This window comes from Sinohyriopsis cumingii, chromosome 7 (assembly GCF_028554795.1).
Source record: "Sinohyriopsis cumingii isolate HCF-2022 chromosome 7, ASM2855479v2, whole genome shotgun sequence".
Lineage (NCBI taxonomy): Eukaryota > Metazoa > Mollusca > Bivalvia > Unionida > Unionidae > Sinohyriopsis > Sinohyriopsis cumingii.
Window position 1 is genome coordinate 83,876,979 of NC_142967.1, and position 18,976 is coordinate 83,895,954.

Genomic DNA, 18,976 nt, shown 5'->3' on the forward strand with positions numbered 1-18,976 from the left:
TATAAATGAACTATTAGCCTTGAGAAAGTAACTGAGAAAGAAGGATATATCAACATATGAAAAATGCAAATTGTTGAGATTGCTTTCGTTAAAGTTATATAGCCAAAAATGTGCAATAAATGTTTTAAATCGGAGACCAAAGTGAAATGTTCCTACAAATGTATCTGAAATTATGGATAATGAATCTATATTATCAGGTATCGACAGTGTATTTAATTTAATTATTTGATATCATTTAAGTATGGAAAGAAAATATTTAATTATCTGATATAATTAAGTATGGACACTTAACTCTAATTATCGGATTTAATGTCTATAATTATTATCCTAGCATGAACAAAAGATATTTGACATATATAATTGATTAATTGGTTTAACCATAATGATCTGTAGTACAGCTAAGATACCTTCCTTTGTTGACTTTATGTTTTGCTAACCATATGTAGAACGGTGAACTATCCAGAACTGGAAATTTTGTGTGGGCATGCGCATTGGAGCTAAGGAAGGTAATTTTAGGCGCTACGATTAGTAACTCTGTTGCAACTGTGAAACCCCCTATTGAACAGTGTATCAGAGTAACAATACATCATGCTACATGGAGTATTCTTTCAAAATTGTCAGAAAAATTATTTAAGTGTAAAAAATGCAACAATTATCTATATTTACCTTAGACATAAACTATTTTAGAACATGCCTAATTTTGCATTATTTTGTATGGATTGTTGAATTTCTTTTGAAACAGTTTAACCCCCATTTGTCATGTGACCTTAAGACATTTATCTGTGTATAAAGCACCATTGTTTGTAATGGCAGGCAAAGGGTTGATTCATGTATTTCTTCAAGATCAATTTCTTTCCAAAAGTCAGCTTGGCTTCTGTGTTATGGGATACAGATTTTGAAAGCATCTCATAAGACAATCATAAGAGTGACATGCTGAAGCGTTTTCTTAGTAACTGAGATAACTAGAGAGTTTGCTGTAAAGCTAGTAACAGGGATAACTAGAAAACTTGCTGTGAAAGCTAGTAACTGGGATAACTACAGAGTTTGCTGTAAAAGCTAATAAGATAACTTGAAAGCTTTGCTGTAACGCTAATAACTAGGATAACTAGAGATTTTGCTCTAAAGCTAATAACTAAGATAACTAGAGCTAGCTGTAAAGCTGGTAACTATGATAACTAGAGAGCTTGCTGTAAAAGCTAATAACAGTGATAACTATTGAGCTTGCTGTAAAGCTTGTAACTAAGATGATTAGAGAGCTTGCTGTAAAGCTAGTAACTAAGATGACTATAGCTTGCTGTAAAGCTTGTAACTAAGATGACTAGAGAGCTTGCTGTAAAGCTAGTAACTAAGAAAACTAGAGAGCTTGCTGTAAAAGATAGTATTTGAAATAACTAGAGAGCTTGCTGTAAAGCCAGTAACTAAGATGACTAGAGAGTTTGCTGTAAAGCTAGTAACTAAGAAAACTAGAGTTTGTTGCAAATCTAGCAACTAAGATAACTATAGAGCTTGCTGTAAAGCTAGTAACTGAGATAACTAGAGAGCTTGCTGTAAAATTAGTAACTAACATAACTGGAGAGTTTGCTGTAAAGCTAGTAACTAAGATAACTAGAGAGTTTGCTGTAAAGCTAGTAACTAAGAAAACTAGAGAGCTTGCCATAAAAGATAGTAACTGAAATAACTAGAGAGATTGCTGTAAAGCCAGTAATTAAGATCACAAGAGAGTTTGCTGTAAAGCTAGTAACTAAGAAAACTAGAGAGTTTGCTGCAAAGGCTAGTACCTAGGAAAACTAGAGAGCTTGCTGTAAAGCTAGTAACTAAAACGACTATAGAGCTTGCTGTAAAAGCTAGTAACTGGGATAACTAGAGAGTTTGCTGTAAAGCTAGTAACTAAAACAACTATAGAGCTTGCTGTAAAAGCTAGTAACTAAGAAAACTAGAGAGTTTGCTGTAAAGCTAGTAACTAAGATGACTAGAGAGTTTTCTGTAAAGCTAGTAACTTAGAAAACTAGAGAGCTTGCTGTAAAAGCTAGTAACTGAGATAACTAGAGAGCTTGCTGTAAAGCTGGTAGCTAAGATAAATAGAGAGTTTGCTGTAAAGCCAGTAACTAAGATAGAAAACTTGCTGTAAAACTAATAACTAAGATAACTAGAGAGTTTGCTGTAAAGCTAGTAACTAAGATAACTATAGAGCTTACTGTAAAGCTGGTAGATAAGATAACTAGAGAGTTTGCTGTAAAGCTAGTAACTGAGAAAACTAGAGAGTTTGCTGTAATTCTAGTAACTAAGATAACTATAGAGCTTACTGTAAAGCTGGTAGCTAAGATAACTAGAGAGTTTGCTGTAAAGCTAGTAACTGAGATAACTAGAAAGCTTGCTGTAATTCTAGTAACTAAGATAACTAGAAAGCTTGCTGTAATTCTAGTAACTAAGATAACTGGAAAGCTTGCTGTTGAGCTAGTAACTAAGAAAACTAGAGAGCTTGTTGTAAAGCTAGTAACTAATATAACTAGTTAGTTTATTGTAAAGCTAGTAACTAATATAACTAGAGAGCTTGTAAAGATAGTAACTAATTTAACTTGAGAGTTTGTTGCAAATCTAGTAACCTGGATAACTATAGAGCTTGCTGTAAAGCTTGTAACTGAGATAACTAGAAAGCTTGCTGTAAAAGCTAGTAACTGAAAGCTTGCTGTAAAGCTAGTAACTAAGGTGGCTAGAGAGTTTGCTGTAAAGCTAGTCACTAAGATAACTAGGGAGTTTGCTATAAAGCTAGTAACTAAGATAACTAGAGAGCTTGATGTGAAAGCTCGTAACTGAGATAGAAAGCTTGATGTAAAGCTTGTAACTGATATAACTAGAAAGCTTGATGTGAAAGCTTGTAACTGAGATAGAGAGCTTGCTGTAAAGCTAGTAACTAAGGTGGCTAGAGAGTTTGCTGTAAAGCTAGTCACTAAGATAACTAGGGAGTTTGCTATAAAGCTAGTAACTAAGATAACTAGAGAGCTTGATGTGAAAGCTTGTAACTGAGATAGAAAGCTTGATGTAAAGCTTGTAACTGATATAACTAGAAAGCTTGATGTGAAAGCTTGTAACTGAGATAGAAAGCTTGCTGTAAACAAGCTAGTAACTAAGATAACTAGAGAGCTTGCTGTGAAGCTAGTAACTAAGATAACTAGAAAGCTTGTTGTAAAGCTAGTAACTAAGATACCTAGAAAGCTTGCTGTAAAGCTAGTAACTAAGATAACTAGAGAGCTTGCTGTGAAGCTAGTAACTAAGATGACTAGAGATTGCTGTAAAGCTAGTAACTAAGATAACTAGAGATTGCTGTAAAGCTAGTAACTAAGATGACTAGAGATCGCTGTAAAGCTAGTAACTAAGATAACTAGAGAGTATACTGTAAAGCTAATGACTAAAATAAATATAGGGCTTGATGTAAAGTTAATAACTAAGATAACTAGAGAGCTTCCTGTAAGGCTAGTAACTAAGATAACTAGAGAGTTTGATGTAAAGCTAGTAATTAAGATGACTAGAGAGCTTTCTGCAAAAGCTAGTAACTAAGATAACTAGAGAGCTTGCTGTAAAGCTAATAACTAAGAGAACTAGCGAGCTTGCTGTAAAGCTAGTAACTAAAATGACTAGAGAGCTTTCTGCAAAAGCTAGTAAATAAGATAACTAGAGAGCTTGCTGTAAAGCTAATAACTAAGATGACTAGAGAGCTTGCTGTAAAGCTAGTAACTAAGATAACTAGAGAGCTTGCTGTAAAGCTAATAACTAAGATGACTAGAGAGCTTGCTGTAAAACTAGTAACTAAGATAACTTGAGAGCTTGATGTAAAGCTAGTAACTGAGATAACTAGAGAGCTTGCTGTAAAGCTAATAACTAAGATGACTAGAGAGCTTGCTGTAAAGCTAATAACTAAGATAGCTATAGAGCTTGCTGTAAAGCTAATAACTAAGATAACTAGAAAGTTTACTGTAAAGCTAGTAACTAAGATGACTAGAGAGCTTTCTGCAAAAGCTGGTAACTAAGATAACTAGAGAGCTTATTGTAAAGCTAGTAACTAAGATAACTAGAAAGTTTTCTGTAAAGCTAGTAACTAAGAAAACTATAGAGCTTGCTGTAAAGCTCGTACTAAGATAACTAGAGAGCTTGCTGTAAAGCTAATAGCAAAGATAACTAGAAAGTTTTCTGTAAAGCGAGTAACTAAGATAATTAGAGAGCTTGCTGTAAAGCTAATAACTAAGAAAACTAGAGAGCTTAAAGCTAGTAACTAAGATAGCTAGAAAGTTTTCTGTAAAGCTAGTAACTAAGAAAACTATAGCGCTTGCTGTAAAGCTAGTAACTAAGATAACTAGAGAGCTTGTTGTAAAGCTAGTAACTAAGGTAACTAGAAAGTTTTCTGTAAAGCTAGTAACTAAGAAAACTATAGAGCTTGCTGTAAAGCTAATAACTAAGATAACTATAGAGCTTGCTGTAAAAGCTGATAACTAAGATAACTATAGACCTTGCTGTAAAGCTAATAACTAAGATAACTATAGAGCTTGCTGTAAAAGCTAATAACTAAGATGACTATAGAGCTTGCTGTAAAGCTAAAAATAATTATTGGCATCTTAGAGCGGTGGAAAGCTTTGATAATCTTGTGTATTGCAGTAAGAAAGTATTGATATACCAGTTTTAAGAGTGTCAGAAGTCGATACAGTGATCAAAATTTTCTCTAAGACTCATTCCTCACAGCTTTCGCTTTTTTAAATTATATCAACTACCAAAACAATGTTTTGACCCCCTCAGTTATCTGAACGGATTAGCCCATGAGAACCTTGACTGGGCTCTACCATCATTCCTGTGGCATGTGATGAGATCCAAAGAAGAAACTAAACAAAATATGGTGGCTCCAGTTTGTTACATTGTGATGTCATCGCTATTTTTCTATTATTATTATTATTCCACAAATCAAGTTTTATAAGAATGCCCAAATAAAGATCATTCCAAGAATCTTCAAGGTAGGCTGAATGGTATAGAACGAAGTTGTTTGTTGATATTGGTGATATTTTTTAGGCATATAATTTCACAAATGTAAGACCAGAAAGCCTTGTGTTATTATCTTGCTATGACTCTAGGTTGGAAATTATGTAGAAGAAAGGGAAAAAAAAGAAAAAGAATGAAACCGGCAATTTAAGTAATATCAGCAAGTAATTTATTTCTCAACAGTACATGAAAATTCAAGAGACACAACATTGTGAATTAAATCCCAAATATGTCCCATAACAAGTCCAAAAATGTTCTGAAGAATTCCTATTGTGTTGAATGTCCTGATGGATGAGAGTGATGCAGTCCAGAATGTTTTCGAATGAGTTGACAATAATTCTGAAGTAGTGTAATAGTTCAATAGTCAATAAGCACTTAGTAATTCCAATGAATAATAAAAATAAAAAATTCATTTTAAATTATATCTGAACACAACTGTAAATTCTGATAAAAAAAAAGGATTCCCACAAAATGACCTAAAACAGGAATTGTTTATTTATTTATCAAAAATATATACAATATTTCACTTGACGTATAACATAATAGAATGTGAAGATTTCCAACAGATAAACCTTGTTCTGTTGTAAACCATAAACTTTTGCTACATAAATAAGTTGTTTACAACTTATAATTATGAACCAAACTTGTCTTTGTAAACATTCTGTTTGCATTATTCAAAATACAATTTACAATCTTGGATAAAAGTTAAACACACAAATATAACAATATGAAATGATTTTTTACATTATCCAAAATACAATTTACAATCTTGGACAAAAGTTAAACTCACAAATATACATAACAGTATGAAATGATTTTTTAATAGTAATGCTTATAATACTGCTGACAATCTATATTGATCTCTCAAAGCTGTGGAAAGCCATACTACTATTGTACATTTCAGCAAGGAATAGTTTAAACACAAATTCAAAAATCTTTCTAAAGTAACAAAGTGAGAAGTCTTTGTACAGATGATCCAAGATCATCCTGATCTCTTATAAATCATTATGTCAGTAGTAACAAATCTGTTGTGCACAGGTTGACACTGGAAGCTTTTTTTGATGATTTTAAAAATGTGACTACTTTTTAGTTAAGTTAACATTACTGCCAGGCAAATATTTCTCAGTTTAAAGTTGAAGAACTAAAGCTTCCTATTACTGATGGTGAGATTTTTAAACTATTAAGATCTTTGCAGACAACAAAGTATGTGGTCGTGATGTTGTAAATAATAAATTCTAGTAACAGTCTGTTCATAAACACTTCCCCATTTTTCTAGAACATTCATGAACAGAGTTATAATGAGGGAGTTCTGTATTGTCCAATTATTGACTCCATTTTCTAGCAATAACTGTTACAACATTCAATTGGTGGTGAAATAATTAATGTTTAAACAAAAGTGGCAAGGTTCTGCTTGCTCAATCTTCTGCAGTCTGATTGAAATCTGATCTCCACTGTCCTACATGAAGATCTGACAGCAACTGCTTATGGGTCATGTTCTGGTGACCTTTGAATTGGCCAATAGAAATGCGGCTTTCAGAAATTTGAAAGTGAAACAAATCATTCAGAACACATTGATCTTCTTCAGCCATACTGTTCAGTCTCCCAAATGTGAAGGTATAGGTTTTAATCTAATTGGTTAATAAAAATAGTGATTATGGTAATAACACAGGTCACCAGACCAGATATGAAAAAGCTATATCATTGAAGTGTTTCATATGCAGTCTTGAAAAATATATTAAAGGTAGGAAAAATAGGTCATTTTTAGACAAAAGAAATTATGGGCTGGTTTGTTGTCCATTGTCCAACCATTCGTTGGCACAAGTTTGTTATTGCTATTGCTCATAAACTACATGGAAGATTGTCATAAAACCTGAAACACACACACCTTCATCCCATGTCTAGATGGTCCTAAGTGAAAATGGTGTACAATGGCAGCCATCTTGAAAACCTTGATATTACTATTCTCCTGAATGGATGGACAAATCAAAATGTGTTTTTCACTCAAAGACTTAAGATGTATTGTTTACTCTTAATGAAAGTGGTGCCAATTGACAGCCATTATCCATCTTGAAAATCTTGTTGTGACTAATCCTGAATGGATGGACAAATCAAAATGTGTTTTTCACTCAAAGACGTAAGATGTAATGAAATTGATACCAATTTGACAGCTTTTATTTTATAAGCCAGGAGGGCTTCTGTGTGGGAATGCATATTTATTTTATATGCCAGGAGGGCTTCTGTGCAGATTAGTTTGTACACAAGAAGAGCATATGTGTAGGCATGAATATTTGTTGTATAAACTAGTAGGGCTTTTGTGTATTCATATATATTTAAGATTTACATGTCCATTTTATGCCGATCTTGGATGCATTGCGCAGTGTTTGAAACAGTTTTATACAGCTCGTTTCTTTAGACACATTCTGCATGCAAAATTTAAATCAGTTGGATATATGTATTTTTTAAGAAATGTGTAAGGGAGGCAACTCATAATTATTGTGGCCTGTCTAGCCTGGTCCTGCAGGTTACCATAGTCTAAAAAATACGCCAATGATCTCTAAAACATAACAAGTATGTCACTCTCTCCTTCTCTTGATGGCAGAATGTAGTCTCGCTAAAAAAAAACCAAAAAATCACAGAGCTACCAACAGTTACATGATTTATCCTACTTTTAATAGGTTATTCAACCTTTTCTGTCCCCTGTCACTGAAATCTTTAAAATGTTACTTTCTTTGCTAAGCAAATAATGATTAAAATATAGCAGCTCCCTTATACTTTATGGAAGGCAAATAGTCGTTGATTATCTAATGCCATCACTTTCATTGTAGTAGTAAATCATTATGCCAGTCTGGTTGTATGTCAGTCTGGTTGTATGTCAGTCCTCACTCAAGGTTAAACTCATTGTTAATGTTTGTTAGATTGTGCTAAATGTTAAAGTATTTTACTTTCTGGCAAAATAAAAGGTGTACTCATCAGAAAGGGGGTCTTGTATATTTGATTGCAGATAATATGATATTCCTGCAGTCCTCAGATTTCACAGAAACTAATGTGCATATATATATATATATATATATATATATATATATATATATATATATATATATATATATATATATTTGCTGTGCTCGTGATTGTAGCTATAGGTAAACTTGTTCAACTAATTTGTCATAGTAACATACCTCAGAAAATTATTGATGCAATAAAATTACCAAGATTTCAAGTGTCAGAATTAAATTACCTGTATTCTGTTGTATTGACTGATAATTAAAAACAAATTTGTTAAATTAAATTTGTTTTTATATTTCAGGTTGACAAAATGACTGAGCAGATTCAGTATTATATTGGCTCATATGATCTTGCAAATTTGAGAGATTACTGGAATTTCCTGAATCATCGTCTCTTTTCTCGTCTAGAGCAGAGATTTTGTAGCAGCATTCGTAAGCTTGAAGTTGGCCTGCTGAAGTTCTACCTTGTCTATGCAGCACAAAGCAATAAACAAGATAAAATTATCGAATTTTTTGAAAAGATGACTGAGACACTTCAGACTCAATCTGAGTTTAAAGAGTGGTTTGGTATGTCAAATTGTCTTTGCTAATGATGAGGCAAAGGGTATATAAACATCCGTCTATCCATTTGATTCCATCCTTCTCATAGTCTCATTAGTGGAACTATTACCACAGTTTCTGATGGCTTGTCATGAAACTGTAAATATAATGGTTATCTGCTGAATATGCACATGTCGACAAATCACTTTGCTTTTTGCAGTTCTTTTTAGGAGTTATTGCCCTTTTTTGTCATGTAACTTAATGTAGTGTATGATAGAATCTCTTGTAACTTAATGTAGTGTATGACAGAATCTCATGTAACTTAATGTACATGTAGTGTATGACAGAATCTCATGTAACTTAATGTAGTGTATGACAGAATCTCATGTAACTTAATGTAGTGTATGACAGAATCTCATGTAACTTAATGTAGTGTATGACAGAATCTCATGTAATTTAATGTACATGTAGTGTATGACAGAATCTCATGTAACTTAATGTAGTGTATGACAGAATCTCATGTAACTTAATGTAGTGTATGACAGAATCTCATGTAATTTAATATACATGTAGTGTATGACAGAATTTCATGTAACTTAATGTAGTGTATGACAGAATCTCATGTAACTTAATGTAGTGTATGACAGAATCTCATGTAACTTAATGTACATGTAGTGTATGACAGAATCTCATGTAACTTAATGTAGTGTATGACAGAATCTCATGTAACGTAATGTAGTGTATGACAGAATCTCATGTAACTTAATGTAGTGTATGACAGAATCTCATGTAATTTAATGTACATGTAGTGTATGACAGAATCTCATGTAACTTAATGTACATGTAGTGTATGACAGAATCTCATGTAACTTAATGTAGTGTATGACAGAATCTCTTGTAACTTAATGTAGTGTATGACAGAATCTCATGTAACTTAATGTACATGTAGTGTATGACAGAATCTCATGTAACTTAATGTACATGTAGTGTATGACAGAATCTCTTGTAACTTAATGTAGTGTATGACAGAATTTCATTAGCACAACTAGTGCCACAGTTTTTGATAGATTGCCATGAAACTTGGTAAATGTTATCACCTGAAGATGGGCATATTGTAAAGTCACTTTACCGGTGTCTTTCTGGAACTTCAGAATAACAATGCATCGTTAGAAGACCCAAAGCTTCCTTCAGGCAGATTAAATAACATTTTTTTGTTTGCAGCCTGATATGCAACACTTAAAATACTGCCACCATTAATAAAAAAAATAAATAAATCAATCTTGGAAATGACCTCCCAAAAAATTAAACCAGATTTGACAAAATAATATCCTGGATTGAAAGTCATTCAGATTTGTGAAAATGATGCCTATCTGCCCACAATTACTAAAAATAGCATGTGTTTAAAAAAAAACTTTTTCACAAAAAGCACTGAACAGAATTTGACCAAATATGAGAGAGAGCACACTGACATGAAGGGCTTTAAATTTTGGACAGATTAGGCCAATTCACCATCCAATATGGTCACATTAGTAAAAGAAAAACCAGAACAACATATGAACATCTTTATCTCATAAACAGCAGAATGAAATTTGACCTACTTTGACAGAAAGCATCTTGTCATTCAAGGCCTTTCAATGTTGGAGACATGATATTGCTTGGATGAAGATACAGTGAAATGAAGAAAACTTGAAACATAAAATATGCAGTCAACAAATTGGGCAAAATTTCAGTATCTTAATGACCCATATTTCTTGATGAATTGCTCTTGTATTTGGCTGTTAGGCAGATGTCACTGTCATGGCTGTAAGGCAGATGTCACTGTCATGGCTATTAGGCAGATGTCACTGTCATGGCTGTTAGGCAGATGTCACTGTCATGGCTGTTAGGCAGATGTCACTGTCATGGCTATTAGGCAGATGTCACTGTCATGGCTGTTAGGCAGATGTCACTGTCATGGCTATTAGGAAGATGTCACCGTCATGGCTGTTTGGCAGATGTCACTGTCATGGCTATTAGGCAGATGTCACTGTCATGGTTGTTAAGCAGATGTCACTCTCATGGCTATTAGGCAGATGTCACTGTCATGTGAGTGATCTTGGGCACTTTGGAACTCCTTTGTTTCTTGTGAATTAGTAACTTTTTAAAGGCAGCAAAAGTTGCAAAGAACTCTTTTACTTTAAAGTTATCTTCTTACATGTTTGAATTAATTAAGTACTCTTTCAAGAAAGATTTACATCTTTAAAAAAAAAGAATAACATGTACCGCTTTACTTTCAGCTTTTCCATTTGTGCACGACCGTGAAGAGAATAGTCACTTTTCCATGTATTTTTCTCGCCAGTGGCAGGACACATTCTTCCTATCTCTGCATAATTTTCTCAGTGTAGTTCTTCAGGCCATGCATATCCTTTTTGCAGAAATATGTACTTATTTTTATATTAAGAAATTTCATTTATGATATTCATAGAAATGTTTGTTTCTTACATTTTTTGTCACAAGCGTGTACATCATATTAGATGATGACAGAGTTTGTAGCTGTTAAATTCTGCAATAGGAACTGTTCCTCTTATGATAAGAAAGTGTTAGACATTTAGTATTCCCCTCATGTTAAGAAAGTGTTATACATTTAGACATTTAGTTTTCCTCTCATGTCAATGTGTGTATGATTTGGAGTTTTAATGTAGCTTTTAAAAAAAACATCAGTCTTTTTGCTATGATATCTGCAGTGTGGCAGTTTATAGTGATGTCTAGCACTGGGACATAATGCCACTGACATGTGGCATCATGTCCAATCCAGTCACATTATCCTGACACCAGGTCAACCAGTCCTAACACTAGCCTCTTAATGCTGAGCACCAAGCAAGACAGCTGCTAGTACCATTTTTATAAGCCTTCGATATGACTCAGTCTGGTGTTCAATCCCATGATGTCCCCCATCTGAGGTGGACGCTCTAACCACTTAGACACTGGACCGGTCCTCTCATGATAAAAAAGTTAGCGTTATACATTTAGTTTTCGTCTCATGATAAGAGAGTTAGTATTAGACATTTAAGTTTTTGTCTCATGATAAGAGAGTTAGTATTAGACATTTAAGTTTTCGTCTCATGATAAGAGAGTTAGTATTAGACATTTAAGTTTTTGTCTCATAATAAGAGAGTTAGTATTAGACATTTAAGTTTCCTCACATGATAAGAAACTTATTATTAAACATTTAGTTTTTAATTTCTGAATCATAACACTGGGACATTTTTCAAAAGAAATATGAGCAGATTGTAAGCTTTGAGGGCTATGGAGGAAGAAACAGACTTTGCTTCAGTGAGTTCAGCATCTCAATCATGATAAATCTCTAGAACAAAGTTTATTTTTCACAAAGTTGGTAATAATACTAACAAAATCAATAAGAAAAATTCATAATATTTTACTGATGTTGGAGTCAAACTACTTATAATTGATTCAGGACACCATGCTTTAGTGAGAAATTATAAAGATGCCTGAAGGAAGCTAGTTCCATTTCCTTACATTTGCTGAAGTGGTAGCCTGATTATTCCAGGTCCCTGACTTGCCATTGTAAGTCAAAAAAGGTAAATAACTGAGTGCTAATGTAATTTATTTAACATACTGTTGTAATTTGTTGATTTGGTGTTATATACTCCTAAGCAACCTATGCAATAGCTTTAGGCCATCTGACACAGGTGCAGCTGGTTGGAGTAGGCTCACATTGAAAACTCGTACTACTTTATATGCTTGCTTATAAGTTAAGTCCATTTACAAACTGCATAGACCCAGATCTACTGTTGCGTAATTTGTCAACAGATCTGGGTCTGTGCAGTTTGTAAAGAATAATGAGCAGAGCAAACAATACAGACCCTGATCTGCAGGTGCATTATGTTATAGTTCATCAAGAGCTTTGTTGTTAGCAGTTTGATTCAACTTATGAGGTGGTATATACAGTAACCTCAGCTTATAAAGGGGTATATACAATAACCTCAACTTATAAAGTATATACAGTAACCTCAGCTTATAAAGGGGTATATACAGTAACCTCAACTTATAAAGGGGTAAATACAGTAACCTCAGTTTGACTCAATTTATAAAGGGGTATATACAGTAACCTCAACTTATAAGGGGGTATATACAGTAACCTCTGTTTGACTCAATTTATAAAGGGGTATATACAGTAACCTCAACTTATAAGGGGGTATATAGTAACCTCAGTTTGACTCAACTTATAAGGGGGTATATACAGTAACCTCAGGTTTCTGATTTGAGAAGTTATTTTACCACTAGAAACACAATTTCCTTGTTTAACTGTTTTGCTTGAAGGTAACAGTACATAGGAAAATGGTAATTTATAGAGTTTAGAGGAATACCTAAGGGATATCCAGACAAAGAGAGATAACCCATTATTTAGACACTTCTACACACCTAAGCACAACACAGATTGTGTTCATTGTCTGATAATATAAATTAATTTGGCTGACCATGATCTGTCTGGGGCCCCGAGTGGTCTAAAGCGTTCACCGTTATGGATCACTTCCATCTCACCTCTGTCTGCGTGGGTTCGAGTCTTGGGTTCAGACAATGTGGCTATGTGAGAAAGCTTGCCAGGGCTTCTCGTGGGTCAGTGGTTCTTTCCTGGGTTTTCCTGGGTTCTTCCTCCACCATTAATACTGGTGACCATGTATAGCCTGTTACAGTGTAAATGTTGTGTAATATCATTGTGATATGCTTTACTAATGGCATGGTGTTGTGGTGTGAATGTTGTGTAATATCAGTGTGATATGCTTTACTAATGGCATGATGTTGTGTGAATGTTGTGTAATATCAGCGTGATATGCCTTACTAATGTCATGGTGTTGTGGTGTGAATGTTGTGTAATATCAGTGTGATATGCTTTACTAATGGCATGGTGTGAATGTTGTGTATTGATAGTCAATCCTTGACCATGTCCACCAGAGCCAGCCTTGCTCAATTTTGAACATGACCACAGGAGGCAGAAAATGCTGCAAGAGGAAAATGAACTTCTTAAAAAACAGGTTTGTTTTTTTTACTAATTTCATGTCAACAAGGACACTCACAGTTTTTAGGTCATGTGGCTGTAACATCAATTGAGTTTATGGTATGGTCTTTCACTTGCCCTGTGTCGTTCACTTTTTTCATAATTGTTATTTGCAACTTCTTTGAAATGCTACCTCTCCTAATCTCCTATCAGAATTTGACCAATATTTTATGAAAGGCTTTGACCAATATTTTATGAAAGGCTTTGACCAGTAATTTATGAAAGGCTTTGACCAATAATTTCTGAAATGCTTTGACCAATAATCTATGAATTGTTTTGACCAGTATTTTATGAAAGGCTTTGACCAATATTTTTGACCAGTATTTTATGAAAGGCTTTGACCAGTAATTTATGAAAGGCTTTGACCAGTAATTTATGAAAGGCTTTGACCAATAATTTATGAAATGCTTTGACCAATAATCTATGAATTGTTTTGACCAATATTTTATGAAAGGCTTTGACCAATATTTTTGACCAATATTTTATGAAAGGCTTTGACCAGTATTTTATGAAAGGCTTTGACCAATAATTTATGAAAGGCTTTGACCAATAAGTTACAAAAGGCTTTGACCAATATTTTATGAAAGGCTTTGACCAGTAATTTATGAAAGGCTTTGACCAATAATTTCTGAAATGCTTTGACCAATAATCTATGAATTGTTTTGACCAGTATTTTATGAAAGGCTTTGACCAATATTTTTGACCAGTATTTTATGAAAGGCTTTGACCAGTAATTTATGAAAGGCTTTGACCAGTAATTTATGAAAGGCTTTGACCAATAATTTATGAAATGCTTTGACCAATAATCTATGAATTGTTTTGACCAATATTTTATGAAAGGCTTTGACCAATATTTTTGACCAATATTTTATGAAAGGCTTTGACCAGTATTTTATGAAAGGCTTTGACCAATAATTTATGAAAGGCTTTGACCAATAAGTTACAAAAGGCTTTGACCAATATTTTATGAAAGGCTTTGACCAGTAATTTATGAAAGGCTTTGACCAATAATTTCTGAAATGCTTTGACCAATAATCTATGAATTGTTTTGACCAGTATTTTATGAAAGGCTTTGACCAATATTTTTGACCAGTATTTTATGAAAGGCTTTGACCAGTAATTTATGAAAGGCTTTGACCAGTAATTTATGAAAGGCTTTGACCAATAATTTATGAAATGCTTTGACCAATAATCTATGAATTGTTTTGACCAATATTTTATGAAAGGCTTTGACCAATATTTTTGACCAATATTTTATGAAAGGCTTTGACCAGTATTTTATGAAAGGCTTTGACCAATAATTTATGAAAGGCTTTGACCAATAAGTTACAAAAGGCTTTGACCAATATTTTATGAAAGGCTTTGACCAGTAATTTATGAAAGGCTTTGACCAATAATTTCTGAAATGCTTTGACCAATAATCTATGAATTGTTTTGACCAGTATTTTATGAAAGGCTTTGACCAATATTTTTGACCAGTATTTTATGAAAGGCTTTGACCAGTAATTTATGAAAGGCTTTGACCAGTAATTTATGAAAGGCTTTGACCAATAATTTATGAAATGCTTTGACCAATAATCTATGAATTGTTTTGACCAATATTTTATGAAAGGCTTTGACCAATATTTTTGACCAATATTTTATGAAAGGCTTTGACCAGTATTTTATGAAAGGCTTTGACCAATAATTTATGAAAGGCTTTGACCAATAAGTTACAAAAGGCTTTGACCAATATTTTATGAAAGGCTTTGACCAATAATGTATGAAAGGCTTTGACCAATATTTTATGAAAGGCTTTGACCAATAATTTATGAAAGGCTTTGAGCAGTATTTTATGAAAGGCTTTGACCAATAATTTATGAAAGGCTTTGACCAATAATTTATGAAAGGCTTTGACCAATATTTTATGAAAGGCTTTGACCAATATTTTATGAAAGACTTTGAGCAGTATTTTATGAAAGGCTTTGACAGTAATTTATGAAAGGCTTTGACCAATAATTTATGAAAGGTGTTGACTAATATTTTATGAAAGGCTTTGAGCAGTATTTTATGAAAGGCTTTGACCAATAATTTATGAAAGGCTTTGACCAATAATTTATGAAAGGCGTTGACCAATATTTTATGAAAGGCTTTGACCAGTATTTTATGAAAGGCTTTGACCAATATTTTATGAAAGACTTTGACCAGTATTTTATGAAAGGCTTTGACCAGTATTTTATGAAAGGCTTTGACCAATATTTTATGAAAGGCTTTGACCAGTAATTTATGAAAGGCTTTGACCAATAATTTATGAAAGGCTTTGACCAATAATCTATGAATTGTTTTGACCAGTATTTTATGAAAGGCTTTGACCAATATTTTTGACCAGTATTTTATGAAAGGCTTTGACCAGTAATTTATGAAAGGCTTTGACCAGTAATTTATGAAAGGCGTTGACCAATATTTTATGAAAGGCTTTGACCAGTATTTTATGAAAGGCTTTGACCAATATTTTATGAAAGACTTTGACCAATATTTTATGAAAGGCTTTGAGCAGTATTTTATGAAAGGCTTTGACCAATAATTTATGAAAGGCTTTGACCAATAATTTATGAAAGGCGTTGACCAATATTTTATGAAAGGCTTTGACCAGTATTTTATGAAAGGCTTTGACCAATAATTTATGAAAGGCTTTGACCAATAATTTATGAAAGGCGTTGACCAATATTTTATGAAAGGCTTTGACCAGTATTTTATGAAAGGCTTTGACCAATATTTTATGAAAGACTTTGACCAATATTGAAGAAATTTCTGGGGGTGGGGGTATGTACATGAGAATTTACAGACACTAAAGGAAATTTTTTAAATTTATCATTTTCATATCTGTATGTATATGTCTTGCTTTTGGGGTAAGGAAGAACCCCTATTAATTTTGGAATGAAAAGTCAGAGCTCAAAGTCTCAGACTGAAAGAATGATAATGTTTTCTGCTCAAAAAACATTAGTTTTGCAGATCTGGACCAAACTTTATAATATATATGGCTTGTGGTTAGGGTAAGGAGGAAGCATTTTAAAAGATCAAAAGTTATGGTCACTTAAATTTCAGTTATCTACAGTACCGACATGTATTAAACTTGGAGCTGGAATATAATACATTGTTAACAGCAATTTTGTTTTAATCTGCTAATTAATCATTTATGAAAGATAAGTCTGTAAGCAGAGCAGTTTGGTCATGTACTCACACATTTTAAAGGCTGTATGCATATTAAATATTAGGTATGTTTTAACATACTGAATGTAAGAACTTGCTGGTTTAAACCAATTTTTTTACAAATTATTAATTTTTAATAATTTTATTCACAGGAGTTATTTTGCTTGCTAAGACATACAGTACTTTGTTGGAGAAATCCAAGTGATTTGCTGATATAAATATGCAGAAAATAAAATTATTAGCACTACTTTTGCATGTAAATTACATTAAATTTTGAGGTAATTGGCATCTTTTGATTGTATGCTTTTCTAGTATGGAGGGTCCTGGGAGACAGAGTGTACTAAGGCACTTACCTTTACAGTTAACTCACACATCTCAGTTCAATATGTGTAAATTTGATTCTCGACTCCACCAACATGGGTATGTGGGAAATCTTGCCAGTAGCTTCCTGTGGGTCAGTGGTTCTTCCCGGGGTCTTCTCAGGTTCTTCCTCCACCAAATATAGTGGTCACCATGCATAGCCTATCATGTGCTGAAAAATGGTGTTGAACCCTGAATGCCACACATTTTTTTAATAAGGCAGTGTTAACTACAGTAAATGTCCTAATTAAAACTTAACAGGATAGACAAAAACTAGATGTCTGATCTCAGAATTATCTTTGTGGCAAAACTCTTGAAGGTCTCTTAGCCAGACCAAACCACTAAACTGTTCTGATGCACACTTCAAAAAATTAGTTCAAACTCAGCCTCAGCATAAAGCATGTGAAAGAACAGTGACTTGTAATTAAACAGAACTGACCATTCAAGATAGAGGTTAGCTAGTTTATTTATGTTTATCACACTGATTGCATGTTTGTGAGTTCTAATTTAGCCAATTAAGGTACATACAGGGATGCAGTTAGAATTGAATTTATTTTACTGGACCTCAATTCCTTGAGTGCCAAATATGGACAACATTACTACAAATCAAAAATCCTTTAAAAAGATTTTCTTAGAAACCACTAAACAAATTTTGAGAACGTTGGACAGAGAGCATCCTTACACATAAGGCTTTCAAATTTATACAAATGGTGCCACTCCACCATCAAATGTGACCACTGTCACTAGAATTTAAAATGTTTAGAAAACCTTAAAGAACTTAAGAAAAATCACACGAAGTAATTTTACAAAATTTGAAATTTGAAACAAAGGGATGTGACATTCATGGCAGATGGAATGTGGTGTAAGTGGCAGATGTTGCCAAAACATTTTTTTTTCTAGCATCCAGACTTGTGGCTGGTACATTTTGGGAAAATGCCAGTATTTCCAGTCATAAAAATTCAGTCACTTGAATTTATTAACAAAAGTATCTGTTGAACCAATTAGTTTGCATCAAAGAGAGATGACATAGACTAAATCCATTTTTTTAATTAAAGTTGGGTCTAAGCATGACTGGTACTCAGTACTTGCACTTTATTCACCTGAGGAGAAGTTTCGACCTTCTAAATCTTGTAGAAAGCTTTTTGGTGCATATCAGAAGGGGGATAGAAAGAGCGTAAGTAAAATATATCCAATAAAGAATACAGTACAGTAATGTTACTGCAGATGTAAAATAGTAATGTTTAAAATAATCATAATATTTTTTGAACGTGCAGAGTGTAGACTTTGATCAAACTCTTTATTTAATATTATTATTACCAGTATGAACTCAAAAGGGTTTAAGAAAAGTAATATGATGTATTACTCTGGGACGTTTATCATTTATAGGTGTACAAGTCTGTAGAATCAGTCATATAATTATATATATATATATATATATATATATCAGGACACATTAAAATTATATATTTTTTTTCTGTCCCAGAACTTATGGTGAAGCATTATTTCATTAAGGTACATGTCCCAAGACTTAAAAAACAAAATAATTTTGTGTTGAATTTGTGCCCCCCCCACTGCACAGTACCATAAAATAGATAAATGTACAGTAAAACAGATAACAAAACACTTATTTGAAAATAAAAGAAAATAAAAGAAATAAATTTTAAAAAATAATAAAATGAAAGAAATAAAATAACCTTGCATTGTTATCATTTACTCCTTCTTTTTTCATCATGCAAAATTTATTAAAGAAAAAATGTATCCACAAACTCTTTATATGTAGTGGATGTCTACTGACATATGCATCCTT

General features: G+C 33.0%; 1 protein-coding gene across 1 annotated transcript in view; it reads left to right on the plus strand.

Annotated features, from left to right (window-relative positions):
* The window catches only part of LOC149795651 (WD repeat-containing protein 91-like), a 101,416-nt gene that overhangs the window by 5,540 nt on the left and 76,900 nt on the right, over positions 1-18,976 (plus strand). Inside the window, exons 2-4 of the mRNA XM_089965475.1 lie at positions 8,327-8,591; positions 10,841-10,963; positions 13,515-13,597. Coding sequence (XP_089821601.1) covers positions 8,327-8,591; positions 10,841-10,963; positions 13,515-13,597 — 471 coding nt within the window. The remainder of the gene's footprint in view (positions 1-8,326; positions 8,592-10,840; positions 10,964-13,514; positions 13,598-18,976) is intronic.